We start from the raw sequence: 19,829 nt of genomic DNA on the forward strand, positions 1-19,829 counted from the left end.
AATGACCCTCAAGAGGGCCTGAAAAATGCCCCTGTGAGTCACATTTGTCTTGTTGTACTATTCTTGAGTTTTGTCCCCACGTGGATGGTACTATACTTGGTCCCCTCCTTTTTTCTCCGTACACCAAATCTCTTCTTTGAATATTAGCTGATCTACAAGCTGTGCTGTGAGCTTGTAGATTAGCTAATTTTGCAGAATGTTTACACCTGCCCAGGCTAGGCTTGGATGTGGATGGTGATATTTGCTATTAACTCATGTACTTCTTTCCATTCCAGATTGTGTCCATGCTCTTCACTTCAATTGCAAAGCTCACTCCTGAGGTAAGCCATGGTTATAAAAACGAGCTTCAGGAAAGCGTTTTAGTGATCAAACACTAAACCTCCAGCTCAAAATATTGCTTCAAGCTAAAATGTGATGTCTGGTGTGAATGTAATGTTGTTGTTTCATGTTGTTGTTTCATGTTGTTGTTTGTCTCGATGATTGATTGTTTATGGACCACAATAGAAACAAGCCTTTGGCTTTTTTTGTGATTATTAATTTGGCTTTGTTTTCTTTTTACGTACTGCTGTACTTTTATGTCAGTAAAATATCCAATCTATCAATTCAATTGATTGATTGGAATTGAGCCTGCAGATCTGCTACTTTTGATACTTTTGTGTGACACTGTAGTATGATCAAGTATAATTTACAAAATAACACAAAATTAAGATATGGAGATAAGATGTTTCTGCCCGACAACAATGATATTCTCTCTGATCAGTCGGCACTGTATATTAGAACATCAGCATAAATCACAATTAATGACCTGCTTCATGATCCTGCTTCATGATCTACTTGTTCTTCATCATTGTGTGCTGTGCTGTGTTGTTTTGCCGCCAGGCTGCCAATCCGTTCTTCAAGCTGCTGACCATGCTGATGGAGTTTGCCGGTGGACCTCCAGGCATGCCTTCCTTCGCCTCCTACATCCTGCAGAGGATCTGGGAGGTATGGCACTTAACAATTAACCCTTTATTTTGCATCAAGGTCACGATGCGAAGGTCAGTGAATTTGCAAATAGAAACGTTTTCTTTTATTTTTTTGCCATTAAAACAATGTGGAGAAAGCACATTTTGTAGGCTTACTATTCTATGTTCAGAGACTGAATGGCCTGAAGTATAGCCTGATTCACAATCGGGAGTAGATGGTACAAATATTGATACATATTTTATATTATGTTTGTTCAACATTTCTTTTACTGAAAGACAATAGATCTTTCCACAAGCTCGAAACGCTTAGATCCACAAGCTTGAAACGCTTAGATCCACAAGCTTCTCGACCGTGGATCTGCTACTTTTGATACCTTTTGTGTGACGATGTAGTATGATCAAGTAGGGCGTTAATTTACGAAAAAACACAAAAAGTTAGAATATCCCATTTAGACCTGAGGCCAATTCTAAAAACGCCTTCTAAAACCTAACTTAAGTTTTCTGAAAATGTTCAAATTCTTACTCAAAAAATTAATAAAAAATGATGTTGCTATATGTATAGCCACAACTAATGAGACACAGAGGTGGCTCCTGGATTGAAAGGTATAACAACGTATAGGTTACAACAGGTCTAAATGGGTTAAGGGAGATGAGAGGTTTCTGCCCGACAGCAACGATGTTGTTTTTCTTCTTACCAGGTGATAGAGTACAACCCCTCCCAGTGTCTGGACTGGCTGGCGGTGCAGACGCCCAGGAACAAGCTGGCACATAGCTGGGTGCTGCAGAACATGGAGAACTGGGTGGAACGCTTCCTGCTGGCACACAATTACCCCCGCGTCCGCACATGTAAGAAACCTCATTATTGCATTTAGTCCTGAGGCCGATTCTACAAATGTCTGACGTTTTTTGCAGAAACATATATTGCTATTTATCAGTGGTGCTCAAACCCTTTCATGTCAAGGCCCCCCAAAATGATATGTATTTGGCCGCGGACTCCCATCTCAAAATATGTTGTTCCAGGGACGACATATTTTGACAACAGAAAAGGCCATTCTCACAAATCGAATAACAAGAAAATGAATGGGCTGCGATTTTTTTGCGATCACGTGACCCGCTGCTCCTCTGCTTCACAGAGAGCCAAACAGTGACCCATAGGTGAGCGAACAGCGCCATCTTATGGAAAACACAAAATCTTGTCATTCTCGTCATTGGCAGACTGGACCTTTAGCAAAATATGACGAGAAATCTCGTCATTGGCAGTCAAAGATTGTTTAAAATAATGTTTTATTCCCCCCAAAAAACGGGTTCTGGGTTGCAGCTTAACCATCACAGTGTGTGGTGTTTCCGTTGAATCCTCTCATCTCTCCCTCGTCTATCTCTCGTCTCTCCTCCCTCCTCTCCAGCGGCGGCGTACCTCCTGGTCTCCCTCATCCCCAGCAACTCCTTCCGCCAGATGTTCCGCTCCACGCGCTCGCTCCACATCCCCACGCGGGAGCTGCCGCTGTCCCCGGACACCACGGTGGTCCTCCACCAGGTGTACAACCTGCTGCTGGGCCTGCTGGCGCGCGCCAAGCTCTACGTGGACGCCAGCGTGCACGGCACCACCAAGCTGGTGCAGTACTTCAGCTTCATGACCTACTGTCTCATCTCCAAGACGGAGAAGCTCATGTTCTCCGGATACTTCATGGACCTCTGGAACCTCTTCCAGGTGAGGATCTAGTCTCTCTTTTTTTTTTACAGGGTGCCTTGAAAAGCAAACAGACCTGTACGTAGTCGCCACTTCTTGACACTTCTCGACACTTTTTCATCACTGGCTGCCGGGCTGTCAAACGAATATTCGATATTCGAATATTATTAGAATATTGGGAAAATATATTATATAATATATATATATATATATATATATATATATGTATTTTTTTTTATATGTTTATTTTACAGGGACAATACAAAAAACGTGTATCAACTTATAAAAACAAACAAAAGATATGTTTTATTGGATCCGAGCACTCGATACATTGTTTTTTGTACTGTTTCTGTCACCATTTATTTTATTTTATATATATATATATATATATTTTTTATAATAATAATATTCGAATATATTCGAATATCTGCCAATTTTTAAGACCAATATTCAAATATAATTTCTAAGGAAAGTTGACAGCCCTACTGGCTGGCCTCTCTGAAGTTCTGATAAATGTTTCTAATTATCTGTCAGTTAGTTTCAGTTTGGTTTTTATCCATTTATAGTGGAAAAACACCCCAAGGGGTCTCTGTCATCAAGTCATACAACAAAACACAATAGCAAAGAATACACAGTAAAATGCACCAGTCCAGCACGTATGGTCAAACAATCACCATGTGGCAGCAGTGCACAGCTGAACATTTACAGATCAGCAAAAAATAAAGTTTACAACACGGTGTTTAAAACCACAGGGTAAGAAGCAGTGGTGGAAAAAGTACTCAAATGTTTTACTTAAGTAAAAGTATCAATACTGCAATGTAGAAATACTCCATTGCAAGTAAAAGTCCAGAATTCAATATTCAATTCAAAAGGTTGAGTAAAAAGTACAAAAGTATTGGTATCAAAATGTACTTAAGGGATAGTTCACCCTCAAAATGAGCGGTTCCGGTAGGAGACACAAATAGTCTCCTTTGTGTCTCCTACCGGAACCGCTGCCTATCAGTCCGCTGGTCATCAAATTATTGGCTTAGGAATGCGACAAAAACAATATCCATGAATTCAAGTCTCCATGGGGTGAGTAATCGATGAAATGTTTTGGGTGAACTATCCCTTTTAAAGTACCAAAAGTAGAAAGTACTCCTTATGCAGAATGTCCCGTTTCACAAGTTTTCAAATGTAAACATTTCCTCTCCTCTCTGTCCCACACACACACACACAGCCCAAGCTGTCAGAGCCGGCCATCGCCACCAACCACAACAAGCAGGCGCTGCTGTCCTTCTGGTACAACGTGTGCGTGGAGTGTCCGGAGAACGTGCGCCTGGTGGTGCAGAACCCCGTGGTCACCAAGAACATCGCCTTCAACTACATCCTGGCCGACCACGACGACCAGGAGGTGGTGCTGTTCAACCGCGGCATGCTGCCCGCCTACTACGGCATCCTGCGCATGTGCTGCGAGCAGTCGCCCGCCTTCACCCGCCAGCTGGCCCAGCACCAGAACATCCAGTGGGCGTTTAAGAACCTGACGCCGCACGCCAGCCAGTACCCCGGGGTGAGTTACACGTTAAGCTAGCTGGCACTTTCTGACAGTTCTTGTTTAAAAAAATATATATATATATATATACCCATTAACCCATTAACACATTCCCCGCCAGAGGTTTTTTTTTGTTTTACTTCCCCCACTGCCAGCATTGTTTTAACCTTTTTTAACCATTTTTTAAGTAGTCACAAAATATTTTCCGTGATCACCGTCCTCACGGTGATCCCCTCATTACACACACACAGGAGTCTCGTAGAATCGTGGGAAAAAATAATCCGATTGCGGTAATCCGTTCCATAATTGCAGCCAGTTGAAAATAGCATGTTTCACCCAAAATAACATGGTAAAAAAAAAAAGTACACAGGAGCCGAGATACAGGATTTTAAAGTAATAAGTTAACCAAGGAGTGAATGGAGCTAGAAATCTTTGGATCGCGATATCTCTGGTTCTGTGTGGATAAATTGAAAAAAAAAAAGACAAAAATAAATAAATAACCGTTGTTGGCAGTAAACGGGTGTATTTTTAAACAACGGTTATACTCGTGTTTGGCAGGTAATGTGTTAAGACCGGGAAAGATTTTAACCACTTTAATCATTATCTTACACTTTGGCTATTACAAAATTGCAGATATACAAGCTCATAGCGCGGCACCGAGTGCAGCTATTCTTCTTTTTATCATGAAATCTTTTGCAAATCTTTGAATATATATATTTTTAAAGCGAACATTTGTAACTCAAATCTTTGCCTCTAGGGATTCTACAAATGTACAAAAAATATGTACAAAATGATATGTATTTGGCCGCGGACCCCCATCTCACAATATGTCGTTCCAGGGACCCCCCAGAAGCAAAGAATTGAGTTAAAAATGTTAGCTTAAAAATATATATACTCAAAGATTTGCTAAAGTGGTTAAAATGATTGTGACGCTCTATTAACTGCTTTTGCTTGGGACCCCCCTGGAACACCCCCCAAGGACCCCTGGGGGTCCCCAGACCCCACTTTGAGAACCAATGTGCTATACTATATAGCTAAAATCTAAAATAACAGATTCTTTCCCGGTTTTAATGGGTTAATGTGTGTGTGTGTGTGTTCAGGCGGTGGAGGAGCTGTTCAACCTGATGCAGCTGTTTGTGGCCCAGAGGGCCGACATGAGAGAGGAGGAACTGGAGGATGTGAAGCAGTTCAAGAAGACAACCATTAGCTGTTACCTCCGCTGTCTGGACGGACGCTCCTGTTGGACCACACTTATCAGGTACCCGGACCCTGATTTACACCACAATTTCTCTAACGATTATTATTCTAATGATTGATAGTTGTAACAATCGTAATTGTTATTTTAGTTACACACGCACGCACGCACGCACGCACGCACGCACGCACGCACGCACGCACGCACGCACGCACGCACGCACGCACGCACGCACGCACGCACGCACGCACTCACTCACTCACTCACTCACTCACTCACGCACTCACGCACTCACTCACTCACTCACTCACTCACTCACACACTCACACACTCACACACTCACACACACACTCACACACACATTGTGCTAACAGTTGTGTTGTCTTTGTAGTGCCTTCCGTGTCCTGTTGGAGAATGACGAGGACAGACTTCTGGTGGTCTTCAACAGAGGTCTCATCCTCATGACTGAGGTACACAACACTCACTGCCTCACTCTAACACATTTAGCAACTGATGTCCTGTGTCAGTGGTTTTCAACCCTTTTCATATCAAGGTCCATTATTTATTTGGCATTTGAGCCATGGAACCACCGTATGATAAGATTTAGACTCTCAGACCCAAGACCATTTTCTTATCGTTGGATAAGATTTGTTCCACAATTCCATGCCGTATTGATGTTGGTACCAATAGGAGAGATAACAGACAAACATACGTTGATCAAAATAACAATCCTTCTACATTCTCGAATTGTGTAGACTTATTTTAAATTAAGTAATGATTATGTTTAACAATAATTTAACTCTTGAGAGCGTACAATGAAGCCAAATGGACCCGTAAGGGTCCATTTGGTTTCATTTTACGCTCTCAAGAGTTAAAGATCTATAAGGGTCCATTTGGTTACCAACTCTCCATCATTTAGCTGGGGACCACCTGGAACCCCCTCAAAGACCACTGGTGGTCCCCGGACCAGCTGGTTGAGAACCACTTGTCCTATGTGAAATATGGACAATATGAGGAAAGTAGTTACCTACCAAAGTATTATACTGTAATTGAATGTCTCCTCTCTCTCTCTCTCTCTCTTCCCTCTCTTTCTCAAACTGTTGTGCTGTCTTTCTTCCTCTGTGTATTTTTCTTTCTTCTCTTCCTCCAGTCTTTCAACACACTACACATGATGTACCACGAGGCCACGGCCTGTCACGTCACAGGGGACCTGGTGGAGCTGCTGTCCATCTTCCTGTCTGTCCTCAAAGCCACGCGGCCGTACCTGCAGCGCAAAGGTCTCTGTTCTTTGGCATTTAGCTGACATTCTTAACCCTTTAAGACCAGGAACGCATCTGTGTGTCATTTTATAGATTTCATTGGGCTATTAAAAAATATCAGATATACAAGCTCATAGCGCAGCACCGAGTGCCGCGCTACGAGCTTGTAGCTCTGCTATTTTTTTGTGAAAATATGTGCAAATCTTTGAATACATATTTCGAGCGAACATATGTAACTGTAAATGTCTCAACAAATGTCTTCATTTTTCAAAAAAAAAATTGTTGCTATATCAGTGGTGCTCAAACTTTTTCTTGTCAAGGACCCCCAAAATTATGTTTTTGGCCGCCGAGCCCCATCAAAATATGTTGTTCCAGGGACCCCCCAGAAGCAAAGATTTGAGTTACAAATGTTCATTTAAAAAAATATATATATTCAAAAATAGCAGATCTACAAGCTCATAGTGAGCTTGTAGCTTGTATAGCTGCTATTTTTTTTTAAATAAGTACAAAATAATGGCTTTAGCTGAAATCTAAAATGACACAGATGTGCTCTCGGTCTAAATGGGTTAATCTGATGAGGGGGACAGACGTTCAATGTCCCGCTAAAGGACACATGGGCGATGCATTGACACGCATTGGCTCTTGCAAGGAATCAAATATGTGACAATAGTTACTGACAAAACACACATGGGTCTGTTCGTGGCCCCCTCCTTTTTCCCTCTGCACCAAATCTCTTTGCCGAAAATAGCCAATGTTGTCGGCTATTTTATTATGCTACACCCAGAATAGGGACGCAAGGGTTCATGTGGTTAACCTCAGGGCTGCAGCTATTGATTATCTTCTTACAGATTATTCGATCAAGTAATCGAGAAGTGAGTTACTTTTTTGTTGGATCATTTTGATATTTAAATATCCAACGCTTCGTCGGCAGCTTTCATCGGTCCAAGATGCGATCTAGTCCTATGTTGAAAACAAATTGCCACACGACTCTTGCAGATGGACCGAGGGATTAATGCTCTTGTCTCTCACGAGAAGGAGAAACTGAATGAGGATTGACCACACCGACCACTGCTCTAAGGCAGAGGGGCAGTGCCACCCTGGTCAGGTGACCGTCAGGTCCAGCCAATAAAAATTGTCGAAGTGCATAAGTAATTCTTCTGTGATCACGCCAGGGAGCGCTCTCCCATAAGCGACACATCTCGCTCATAATAATAAAATAACTGGGGTTACGTTCGTAACCTACAGTTTTTATACATCAACTAATCGATGTGGGAAAAATTGTAACATAACTTTTTTATCGACAAAATCTATTAAAATTGCAATAATCTACAAGCTCACAACGCGTCGCATTTTTCCTAATCGATTCGTTGGTTTAACTTTTGCACCCTTAGTTAACCTGTGTTGTCTCCTGTCCTCCAGATGTGAAACAGGCTCTCATACAGTGGCAGGAGAGAATCGACTTTGCCCACAAGCTGCTGACCCTCCTCAACTCCTACAGCCCCCCCGAACTCCGCAATGCCTGCCTAGGTAACATACACAAACTTCACCATGTGTCCTGTAGTGTGTGTGGTCCTTATTATTTATTAGTTTTTCTTTGCTTTCTTTTTGTTTTGTGTGTTTTCTTTTGTTGTTCCTCTGGTAAAGCACTTTGTAACCCAGTTTTGAAAGGTGCTATATAAATAAAGTTTTATTATTATTTTCAGTTATACGGTAGAAGGATCACACACGGCAAAACAAAAGTAATTTTATTCATACGAAAATCACATTATACTCATTACGCAAAGCGTCTTGCTTGCCAAAAGGAACAGATCTACACGCTAACAATGTGTCGCGATACTACACTTAGTAGGTCTATTCTTTTCGGAAAGCTAAGTGTCACATGACAGCCTCATTGTTTTGCCTCCTCTCTTAGATGTTCTGAAGGAGTTGGTGCTGCTGAGTCCTCATGACTTCCTGCACACGCTGGTGCCCTTCCTGCAACACAACCACTGCACCTACCACCACAGCAACATCCCCAGTGAGTCTCCTCTGCTCTTTACCTAGCCTGGGATCTAGCACCTCCAAAATGATTCCCCTAGTTTAAAATTGGTTTAAATTGGTATAATCGTTTAATTTCTTTTGGTATAATAATCGTTTGGTATGTCCATCTTTTATTCTAACTCGTAGCACGACTAACGAGAATAAACTAATTTATTCTCCTTATGTGGGGAACAAAAACAATGCGACGCCAACCGGAACCAACCACCGGAACCACCGTTTTTTTCCCTCTTTCTTTCTAAACCGGATCACACGGCTCGGTTTAGAACGAATGAAGGCTTTCCTCCGCGGTGGAAAGTCTGGTGATGAGAGGTTACTCTTTACCCCAGTGCTTTACAAACTGTTAACATCCCCAGTGAGTCTCTCTACTCTCTGCCCTAGTGCTTTACAAACTGTTGATGCCCAGGGCACACCAATGGGCAAGTCACAATCTCAAGGCACACACCTGTATTCTATTTTTGAAACTTTAAATTTGCCTAAAATAGGGATGCCAGGTTAAAAGAGGTTAAAATATATATTTTTAAGGTATAGAATTTGCCTCTGTTTTGGGAAACAAGAGCGCACAAAGCACGGTCCATCAAAAATATAATTCAGAAGTTTTTGAACGTCCTGGACAACCTTGTTTGGGAACCAGTCCCAATCTCTCCTCCACTTCTCCATTCTCTTTCTTACTCATGCACCGAAATTGGTCAATCTACAAGCAAGATCACAACGTGTGACTATTTTTTGCGTTAGAACTGGCAAAAAATAATTATTAAATGTAATTGCATTCATAATATCGCTGTTCTAAAATGTCCTCACAAGTATAGTAATACTTACATGTGTGTGCGTGCTCTTCCCAGTGTCGTTTGGTCCCTACCTGCCGTGCAGAGAAAACATCAAGCTGATGGGAGGCAAAAACAACATCCGACCCCCCCGCCCAGAGCTCAACATGTGTCTCCTGCCTTCCATGGTGGAGACCAGCAAGGTCAGAGTGGTTTTTACTTTATTTATTACAGAGTGTTCCCGCTAGCACAGAGACCCCACCACTAAGGCTGGTGTTCAAAAACGTACATTCACACAAACAAAGAAGTTCAAAATCAGTTGGCCATATTGGCCAGGGAGAGTCTCTTTTCCTGGTGTTTCGCCCAGGTGGAAAGGGTTTTGAGGTTAGGTTTAGGCCAGGGATCTTCAATGTTGTTCAGGCCAAGGACCCCTTAGCTGAGAGAGAGGTGAAGCAGGGACCCCCACTATATTATATAAATTGTGTTTCAGATTAAACTTTTTTTGTTTTTGTTTTTTTACTTGGTCTGGCGTTGTGAGCTTGTATCTGCTATTTGTGGCTAAAGTTCTCAGAAAATGGATGCTAGGGTTAAAGTGGTTAATGTAGAAATAAATATCACATCACACAAAGATTTGGCGGCCCCCCTGTACTAACCCCGATGACCCCCTGGGGGTCCCGGACCCCTTGTTGAAGACCCCTGGTTTAGGCATAATTTCTGAGAGTTTAAGGTTAGGTACAGTGTTTGTGAGGCTAGATTTAGGTTTAGGCATAGTTTTAGTGAAGTTGAATGTTAGGGTTTTAGACACAATCAAGGCGAAACAGCAAAGAAAGAGGGAGTCCCATATTGGCCAGCCACCCTGTGGAACAAGATATGTCACATTGGCGATATCTTTTTTCACCAGCAGATGGCAATTGAGAGCACGAAACGGACCAGAATGAACTGGGATTAATGTTTCATAGACAACTACTAATGATCTACTAACTAGATGATCTTCTGTGCATATTGCATGATTTATTGTATGTATCAGGAGAGGGTAGCTTATTTTCTTAATACAGCATATTTAATGATTTTATTCTATAAATTTTTTAAGCATCGAATGAACATTAGACACTAGCCCGTAGCCAGGTGTCTCGCACCAAAAGTAGACTATCTGCAAGCTCACAAGCGTTTTTGGTGTGTGACATCGGCATGATCTTATGATCTCATAATGATCTTATATCTTGATCTTATAATAATGTGTGTATGTCAGGGGAAAGATGAGGTGTACGACCGGATGCTGCTGGATTACTTCCTGTCTTACCACCAGTTCATCCACCTGCTGTGTCGAGTCGCCATCAACTGTGAGAAGTTCACAGAGACCCTGGTCAAACTAAGTATGTGTGTGTTTGAATATGAGAGAGATTGATTCCTTGATGCTAAATGTTATTGAAGACACCCTGTCAATGCTTTAGCTAGTTTTCTGGATTTCCATGCTGCATATTTCACTTCATGGCTGCTAGCATGAAAAAGTTAGTTAAACCTACAATACGGTCTGACTATGGAGGCGTACGATTATGAAAAAGTTGACACGACTGACATCGTAACAGACAAAAAAGAAAGGTCACATTTGGTAAATAATTGTACTTTGTTTTCCAGGTGTCTTGATAGCATATGAAGGACTGCCTCTTCACTTGGCCCTATTCCCCAAACTTTGGACTGAACTCTGTCAATCACAGGTAAGTCGCTCTTTCTTTCTCTCTTATTCTCTTCTCTCTTTCTCTCTCCTCTTTCCCAGATTTTGTCCTCATAGAAGTACTGTAAGGACAATATTTGTTTGTGTTCTAAAGAAAAATAGTTTGAAAAAACAGTTGAAATTCTTCTTCAGGCCAGCAGTGTTGGTGTTCTTGCTCTGATTGCATACCATTACTGACTGAATACAGAATACGGCATACTTAGATTTCCTGTTTAAAGTACGTTTTAACCTGAATCCTCTCTAGGCACTGGACAAACTCCACCAGCCTATGAAAACATGGCATCACATGTTCCTCCCAATGAAACGATGGGATTCAGGTTAAAATTGGGATCATGTGGATCTCAAGATATACAACTTATTTGTCTTTAGCCTACAGGCAGTGTTGAAATTAAATTTGGCGCTGATCTGCCACAGGGTTTGCGAGATTAGCGCACACCAGAGGTGGGACAAAGTCCCTATGTTACAAGTCCAAGTCGAGTCTCAAGTCTTTGCTCTCAAGTCCCGAGTCAAGTCCAAGTCAACACAGCCAAGTCCCAAGTCAAGTCCAAGTTCTCAGCTTTTTGTTTCGAGTCCCACACAAGTCCTTAGCATTTTGGTTCGAGTCCCACACAAGTCCTAACCTTTTGTTTCGAGTCCCAAACAAGTCCTAACCTTTTGTTTCGAGTCCCACACAAGTCCTAACCTTTTGTTTCGAGTCCCAAACAAGTGAAAATGTTAATTCAAGATATGTAAAGATTTACATAAATCATGAGCATTTTTCACAATTTGCATTTGTTTTAAAACAAGGGTTCTTCCAGGCCAACAGAACGCAGATACTGTACTTTTAATTTCCTCCTTGAGGACAGGGTTTAAAAGGGCCCTTTTTAATGAATATAATGTAATGTTGTACAATCTGTATGGTAGAGTATGTTACTACAATATAACTTATACAATCAGGGTGGTTGTATTTTGTCTCCCTGCTCTTCTATTGAGACATTTAGATAATGTCAAAGGCCATGTCTCACCTAGACACAGGATCTGACACAAATTCAGTGTATCCTCTGATCAAGCAGGCAGGCTCTATTATCACAATGGTGAAATTTTAGCACTTGCACTGGAAACCACGTTCAAATCCGGGGTAGAAGAGGAAATGTATATAGCGCTGAAGTGGTCAATGTATGTTTTGTATTAATAACCAAAATCTACAAAGTAACTGGTACCTAAAATTTTCAAATAATTGTAGTGGAGTAAAAGTAGGCTAATATCTGCCTCTGATATGTAGTTGAGTAGAAGTAGGTAGCTGATATATTGCACTTTTACCTTAGCGCTAGGTATACTCTTGGTTGCTTGTTTTTGCAGAAAATGCACTTAAGACTTCTGGTGATTAGTAGTTTCGTTCCCTACCTATGTTGAATGCACTTACTGTAAGTCGCTTTGGATAAAAGCGTCTGCTAAATGACTGTAATGTAGAAGTAAAAGTACTGAAAATTGCAAATACTTCAGTAAAGTAAAAAATAAGTCAAAATTGTACTTAAGTAAAGTACTTGAGTAAATGTACTTAGTTACTTTCCACCACTGATTATACTGTAGTTTGCTCTTAGCACGCAGTAATGTTAATGTGAAGTATAGGTCTTGCCTTGCATACTGCTTTTCTCGTCTTGTCTTCCACCTTGTAATCTTTAAAACCGAAAGCTATAACTGCTGGAGTTGACATTTTATTCCACCTGGCTTCAGTTCCAGCAGCGACGGCAGGAGTGAAGCCGGTGTGTTGTTTGTTTGGTAACGTGCAACGTGTGGGCCAGTGTTGCCAAGTATCGGGAGAGAAACAAGCGAACCGACTTCCAAAAACAAGCCAAAAACAAGCCAAAGTTTGTCCAAAAGTTAGGGTAAATAAGCAGCTTTGGCAACACTACACTAGGTGTCACTGACGGCCGGGATTTCTGACTAATAACGTTATAGTTGATGCACACTTTTTAAACATTTTTGGCTTGCTTAAGTGACTTGAAAGTGACTTGAAAAGACTTGAATTTTCAAGTCAAGAGGGCTCAAGTCAAGTCAAGTCTCAAGTCTTTAGCGTTCAAGTCAAGTCAAGTCTCAAGTCTTTGGCATTCAAGTCCCAAGCAAGTCCAAGTCTATTTTTGATTTGGTCAAGCAAGTCTAAAGTCATCAAAATCGGGACTCGAGTCCAAGTCGAGTCTCGAGTCCAAGTCCCCACCTCTGGCGCACACACACACACACACACACACACACACACGGACGGACAGACCCTTTTATAGATAGACAGCGAACCTCATAGAGAGCCTGCTGACATCCTCGTTGTTGTTCTTTTAGTCTGCTCTGGCCAAGACTTGTGTGAAGTTGCTGTGTGAAGACCCGGCCTTTGGCGAGTACATCAAGTGCATTCTGATGGACGAGAGGACCTTTCTCAACAACAACATGGCCTACTCCTTCCTCACCTGCTTCCTGCACAAGGTAACATACAGTAGAACTTCAAATAGCAATATAACAACATGCTCAACTATCTTAGCATGAACAGCTTGTAACCGGCGCTGAATCCTCAAAAATAATTGTCACAGATGTTTTATTTAAAAACGACACATTTGTAACAACCGCATGATATTGGGTTGTGCAGGTGAGATCTAGAAAACCCTGTGGGGTTTATAAAGTTAATCTCGCCTCATTTAACAACATTACAATAGAAATGGGAAAGTAATCAGAAAAATGTAACCCATTAAGACCTGGAATGCATCTGTGTCACTTTTACATTTGAGCTAAAAAGCATTATTTTACACTTTGGCTATTCAAAAATAGCAGATATACAAGCTCATAGCGCGACACCGAGTGCCGCGCTACGAGCTTGTAGATCTGCTATTTTTGAAAAATCGTGAAAATGTGTGCAAATCTTTGAATACGGTATATATATTTTTAAAGCGAACATTTTTAACTCAAATCTTTGCTTCTGGGGGTCCCTGGAACAACATATTTTGAGATGGCGGTCCGCGGCCAAATACATATCATTTTGGGGGCCCTTGACATGAAAAAGATTGAGCACCACTGATATAGAAACATACGTTTTTCAGAATACTGTTGGGAAGACGTTAAAGCAAAACATAAATTATTAAGCAACATAAATACAACAATGGATACCCAGTATGAATGAAAAAAAAAGAGTTGATAAGTGTGTACAGTATGTGCAAGAGTGGAAGACTATGTGAATAGTTCAATTTGATTCATCAAATGGGATGCATTGAAATGAAGAATTATGCTGGAAAGAGAACTTATCCATGAGATGTATATCATTTGATGTGTGTTTTGTCCACCCAGGTCCAGGGTCAGGTCCTGTCAGGGCCCAGCTGCAGCAGCCTGGTCAACGTGCTGGTGACCAACCTGCTGAGTGAACAACACAGTCTGCAGCCTGAGCTGGCTGCTCACCGCCTGGAGCTCAGCAAAACCAGTAGCCTGCTCAATGCTGTACGTACCTACACTAGGACTGTCACCATTACACATTTAAGTTGACGATTAATTGTCACTCAAATAATTGCGATTAACGATGTAATTGTGTGTTAGGCATTGAACATTGGAACATATGAAGCCTTTTAGGCTTTGTAATCAAAAATTGCACATGGCAGATGTGACAAATAACTGAAATATTCAAAGAAATTATTGACATATTTCATAATTTCATGCATGTAAAAAAAGCAGAAATAGCAGATCATGACGCGTTGTAAGCTTGTAGATCTGCTTTTTTAACTTTTTTAATATTTGAAAATGTGTGACAAAATTTCAACATGGAAACGATTATGACGATTATGCAAAAATAATTGCTATTATCTTAAATAATTGCGATTAGACGATTATGTAATAATTGTGACAGGCCTAACCTACACACACACAACCTTGTTTAAACACTATCTCTCAAGTTTTACAGTCTGTTTTTTTTTTGTTTTGTTATTTCTTCCAAACTGTGAATTCCTCACCTAAAGAAGCTGACGGGTGTCATGTGTTTAAACAAGGTCACAGTTTAGATGATCTCAAGCCAACTCAAGTTCTTCTTTTTTATTGCCAAACAACTCCACATATCCAATAAACTTTAATCTTAACACCTTTACCGCCGGGCCCGTAGTTCTACGGGCCGTTAAATCCAACGGTTAAGCGCCGAGCCCGTAGTCCTACGGGCTGCGGTCTTTTCGCGCATGCGCGGTCCGGGTGCACTTTCGGATTTTTTTTGATCCACTTCCGTTTCCGGTTTGATGACAGGAAATAGAATTATTTGGGATCCGGTTTCGACGATCACGCCCGCTCCCATTCTACAGACGAAACTGAAACTCAATTCTCTTCCTGTAGTTTTTTCTCCTCGCATTTCACTGTTTAACGTAATCCGCTCTAACTCAAACATGGATGCCCCGTTTGACACGTGGTTTTCACTGGGAGATACAGGGAGATCTCGCGGATGTAAACAGACCGTTCACGGCTCAATCTTAAGGATTTTAACAAGATCTATGGCGACATGAAAAAAACAAAAAAACAACAAAAACACCTTGGCACTGGTGAGTACATTATGAGATTAACCTCTGGCGGTGGATGTGTTAAACTTTACTACATATAACAAACTTTTTTGTGATCATCACATTCTCTTCTTTCCATCCTGCACCTTTTTCCTATTTGTCCCCCAACTACCTCCTCTTCCTCAGGACCTGCGTGCGTTGGTGCTGCTGCTCTCGGTGCATCCTCCGCAGGCTTTAGACCCCGCCCTCTGCCCCACCCTCCACGAGCTGCTGGTCCGATGTCGCGCCTGTGTCCAGCAGCGCACCGCCTTGGAGCTGGAGGCCAAAGACAGCAAGGCCAAAGGTAAGGCTGGCTGAAATGGGATTTGAACTATTCCGTCAATCAGTAAATCAACGTAAGCCTTAAGACCTGAGGCCGATTCTAAAAATGTTTTCAAAATCCTAACACTTAATAACATTTTTTTTTTTTTACAATTGTTACAAATTTTCACGATTTTTCAAAAATAGCAGATCTACAAGCTCATAGCGCGGCACTCGGTGCGTAAAATGAAACCAAATGGACTCGTAAGGGTCCATTTGGTTTAATTTTAAGCTCTTAACTCTATAACTGCCAAAGACGTTTATAAACGTCTTTGGGCCTTCAGCTATTGCCTGCCAAAGACGTTTAAAAACGTCTTTAAAAAAAAAAAAAAAAAAAAAAATCTAAAAAGATTCTCTAATTATTTAAGATGGACACCTTTTCGATATTCCAAACGAATAAGGAGATAACAATTCCCAAAGATTTGCTGCTCCATCCACTTCAATGTTAAAATTGAAACGGACAAACAATTCACAATGTTTTTTGGTTTGAAACTACTGGTTTTGAGCTATTTTCAAACATCAAACAACACATGACAACAAGGTCAAATTGACCTCGTTGACATTTGTGAAACCACACCTGAATCTCATCTGTGATTAGAAATTATCTGGGATCAATCATACTGGAGAAAAATATTCTGTGGCTATGCGAAAAGGTACCAAAATCGGTCAAAACCCTGGCAGAGGCTACAGACTTTTTGAAAACTCTGGCAGGGTAAGAGTTAAAAGTTGAATTATAATTTACTGATTTATTTTTTATGCCTTAATTTAAGAAGTCTACACAATTAGATAATGTAGAATAATTGTTATTTTGACAAAATCTTATCAAATTCTAACAAAATTGTATACGTTTTGGGTCTGAGGCTAAATCTCATCAAACGGTGGTTCCGTGGCTCAAATGCCGAATAAATAATGGTCCTTGATATGAAAGGGGTTGCCCACCCCTGCCCTATTGACATCATGCGTTAGGACCCCCGTTAATCGCCGTTTTATTGTCTTGTTCCTCAGCCGAGGAGGAGGGAGCGACCCCGGTGAAGCGTCGGCGGGTGAGCAGCGACGACGACCGAGCCGGCGAGGGCACCAGCTCCGCCATGATGGGCAGCGGGGGGTCGGCGTGCGTGGCCTCCATGCCCTCCACCTCCGCCTCCTCCTCCTCTGCCCTCCTCCCGCCGTGCGGGGGGGAGCTGAAGGCGGTGGCAGACCACAACCAGGAGGCGCTCACGCCCGCCAGCACCTCGGACACGGAGACGCGCGACTCCTCGTCCCTGATCGACCCCGGCACCGAGCAGGACCCGCCCTCTCCTCCCGACCCCGCCCCCACCACCTCAGCCCCCGCCCCCCCCAACATGGAGGCGGGGTCTTCCTCCCCCACCGCCGCCGCCAAGGAGGAGAAGATGGAGGCGTCGTCTTCGTCCTCCACCTCGTCCTCGTCCTCCTCCTCCTCCTCTTCCTCCATGCAGGAAGTCGGGGAGACGTACGTCCGCGGGGAAGACCCCGAGCCGCCGCCGCCTCGGCACATCATGACGGGGTGCGGCAATGAGGAAGAGGAGGAGGACAGGAGGAAAAGGAGGTGCGGCGGCGGCGAGGCCTCGTCCGCCGCCTCGGAGGAGGCCAAGGAGCAGAAGGAGATGATGGGTTCTTCTTCTTCTAACGCCGGCGGGAGCAGCTCCGCCGCCGCCGCTACGCCCCTAGGGGAGGACGCCATGTTCCCGTCATCAGCCCTGGGACTGGTGGCGGGGGAGGGGCCAGAGGCCGCGGGTTGCAGCACCGCGGGCGGCCACGCCCCCCCGGCCGTTGTCATGGCGCAGCACGCCGGCCCGCCCCCAGACATGCTGGACATGCTGTACAGGACGGTGGAAGCCACCATCGCCATAGTTACTAAACTGACCGGCAAAGGGCCCTGCCCCGCCTCCTCGTGACATCATCAACTCACAGCGCTTTCAGATCTTTGAGAAAAATCTTTCTTTTCCTTTTTTTTTCTTTTAAGTTTTTTTTTCTTTCTTTTTTTAAGCTGAATCATGGTCTTGGTTGAGGACTTCCTTTCCCTGTGTTCTTGTTTGGGTTTCTTCTTTTTGCTGTATGTGTTGCGCTGGCCTTATGCTCATGACGTATTTAAATTGGTTCGCTCTGTGCTGCGGTCTGTCCGTGATTTCAAACCCCCCGCCTGTGGCTTTCAATTGCCGCCATCTTCCTTCCTCCCCGGTGTTGTTATGCTCAAAGAAACATCCCTGGACAACAAGTTGCACAGCCTGCCATTCGTTTGACAAAACAAGAAGAAAAATATCAAGTTGTACAAGCTATAGCACATTTCTTTCAAAGGGCAAAAAAAAATCTTTTTTTTGTTTGTTTTTTTAGTTTTTCCTTTTTTTTACTGATTTAGTGAGTTTCTTTAGAAAGTGATTTTATTCGTTTGAGGTTTGCTGTAACGGGGAAAGGTTTACAGAAATTTTAGTCTGTTTATGTAATTTAATTTTATTGCATTTTTACTGTGTATAAAATTGTGTCCCCTGTGCCAGTTTTGTACTTTAATGAAAAAGAGGCGAAAGTTGCCTTGGCTTTTTTCTGTGGTTAAATATCCAAACTAAGTTTACCTGTACATTAAAAGAACCACAAGAAACTTGATTCTGTAAAGAATCCTCTCTAGTCATTGCCTGAAGGTGTATATGAAAAATTATATATATATATAAATAACTTTATATATATATATGAATATATAAAAATGGTGCTTTATTTGACTGTGGCTGAAATAAAGCACACTTGATGTAACAGTTGGAGCTTTATTTTATTTACTGAAATACATTCCATAATCTATTGTCATTCTTGCTTCTTTTGCTGTTTGTTTGGTTTTTTCCTGATTTTATTTTAATAGAGGATAAATTAATAAAAACTTTAATATGAATAATTATGAACAGAAATCTATTTTGAGGCATGAGATTTGTTTTCTTTCTTTCTCACCCAACACATTAATACAGCTGTCATAGTTCCTACAGAGCATACTGTACTATATGATGAAGTAATGATCTTTACCCAGGTGTTTACACCAGTACAGCTTAAAATATAGTCACATATAGAGTTGATCCAAAAATGCACTTAAAACGTTATTATTCTGCAAAATGAGACATTCTTGTAAAACTGAGCAGGAATTATTTTATGTACACATTTCATAATCTGCGGAAAAGCATTATGTGATCCGAAAATTTTCACTTCCAGAAATGATTGGATTGGACATACTGTCTACACAGTCGTATTGAATATGACTATAATAAATACACACATTCTGTCTGTTAATTTAATTGAGTCATGTTAGAGACCTTAATGTGGTAATTGGATTTTATTTTTATCTTCACAATAACCAAAACACAAATATTTTGACACTTGGGTCGAACCTATATTCCAGGGATTCCTTACTGTCTATTCCCAAATCAGCTCCATTATTGTTAGTGCCTTCATCGCTTTTAATTGGTATTTTGAATGATTTTTGTGTCATTATTTTCTGCAATGTGTGAGAATAACATTTGTTGGGACCTTGTGTCTCTCAACATTTGAAGAATTCAGAATTGACAGTTGTACATGTACCATTTCACAATTTAGAATTTCTGAGGTCTTGTTTGCAAACCAGGAGAAATATGGCACACGCACTATAGTCCTCTAATGACCAAATAACAGTTTTAACAGTAAGCTGTCAAAACATTGGTTTGTATGTTGCTGCCCATAGCACTCTACTTATTTATTTCAGTCCAATATCTTACTATGAATGCACAAAATCTCTGTCACTCTGTGTGTCCATCTGACCAACCGACTTCAATCTCACCGTTATG

General features: G+C 41.8%; 1 protein-coding gene across 2 annotated transcripts in view; it reads left to right on the top strand.

Annotated features, from left to right (window-relative positions):
* usp34 (ubiquitin specific peptidase 34) overlaps positions 1–18,913 on the top strand; it is an 89,307-nt gene extending 70,394 nt beyond the window's left edge. For both annotated transcript variants that reach the window (XM_080456593.1, XM_080456594.1), the window contains exons 63-79: positions 276–320; positions 880–984; positions 1,664–1,811; positions 2,369–2,673; positions 3,872–4,201; positions 5,284–5,441; positions 5,770–5,848; positions 6,529–6,655; positions 8,057–8,164; positions 8,550–8,654; positions 9,517–9,641; positions 10,688–10,811; positions 11,074–11,153; positions 13,481–13,621; positions 14,474–14,620; positions 15,841–15,997; positions 17,020–18,913. In XM_080456593.1, the coding sequence (XP_080312719.1) occupies positions 276–320; positions 880–984; positions 1,664–1,811; positions 2,369–2,673; positions 3,872–4,201; positions 5,284–5,441; positions 5,770–5,848; positions 6,529–6,655; positions 8,057–8,164; positions 8,550–8,654; positions 9,517–9,641; positions 10,688–10,811; positions 11,074–11,153; positions 13,481–13,621; positions 14,474–14,620; positions 15,841–15,997; positions 17,020–17,930 (3,195 nt within the window). In that variant the 3' untranslated portion in view covers positions 17,931–18,913. The remainder of the gene's footprint in view (positions 1–275; positions 321–879; positions 985–1,663; positions 1,812–2,368; positions 2,674–3,871; positions 4,202–5,283; positions 5,442–5,769; positions 5,849–6,528; positions 6,656–8,056; positions 8,165–8,549; positions 8,655–9,516; positions 9,642–10,687; positions 10,812–11,073; positions 11,154–13,480; positions 13,622–14,473; positions 14,621–15,840; positions 15,998–17,019) is intronic.
* The last annotated feature ends 916 nt before the right edge of the window (positions 18,914–19,829 follow it).

Source organism: Gymnoscopelus braueri (assembly GCF_963280865.1).
Source record: "Gymnoscopelus braueri genome assembly, chromosome: 2".
Taxonomy (NCBI): Eukaryota; Metazoa; Chordata; class Actinopteri; order Myctophiformes; family Myctophidae; genus Gymnoscopelus; species Gymnoscopelus braueri.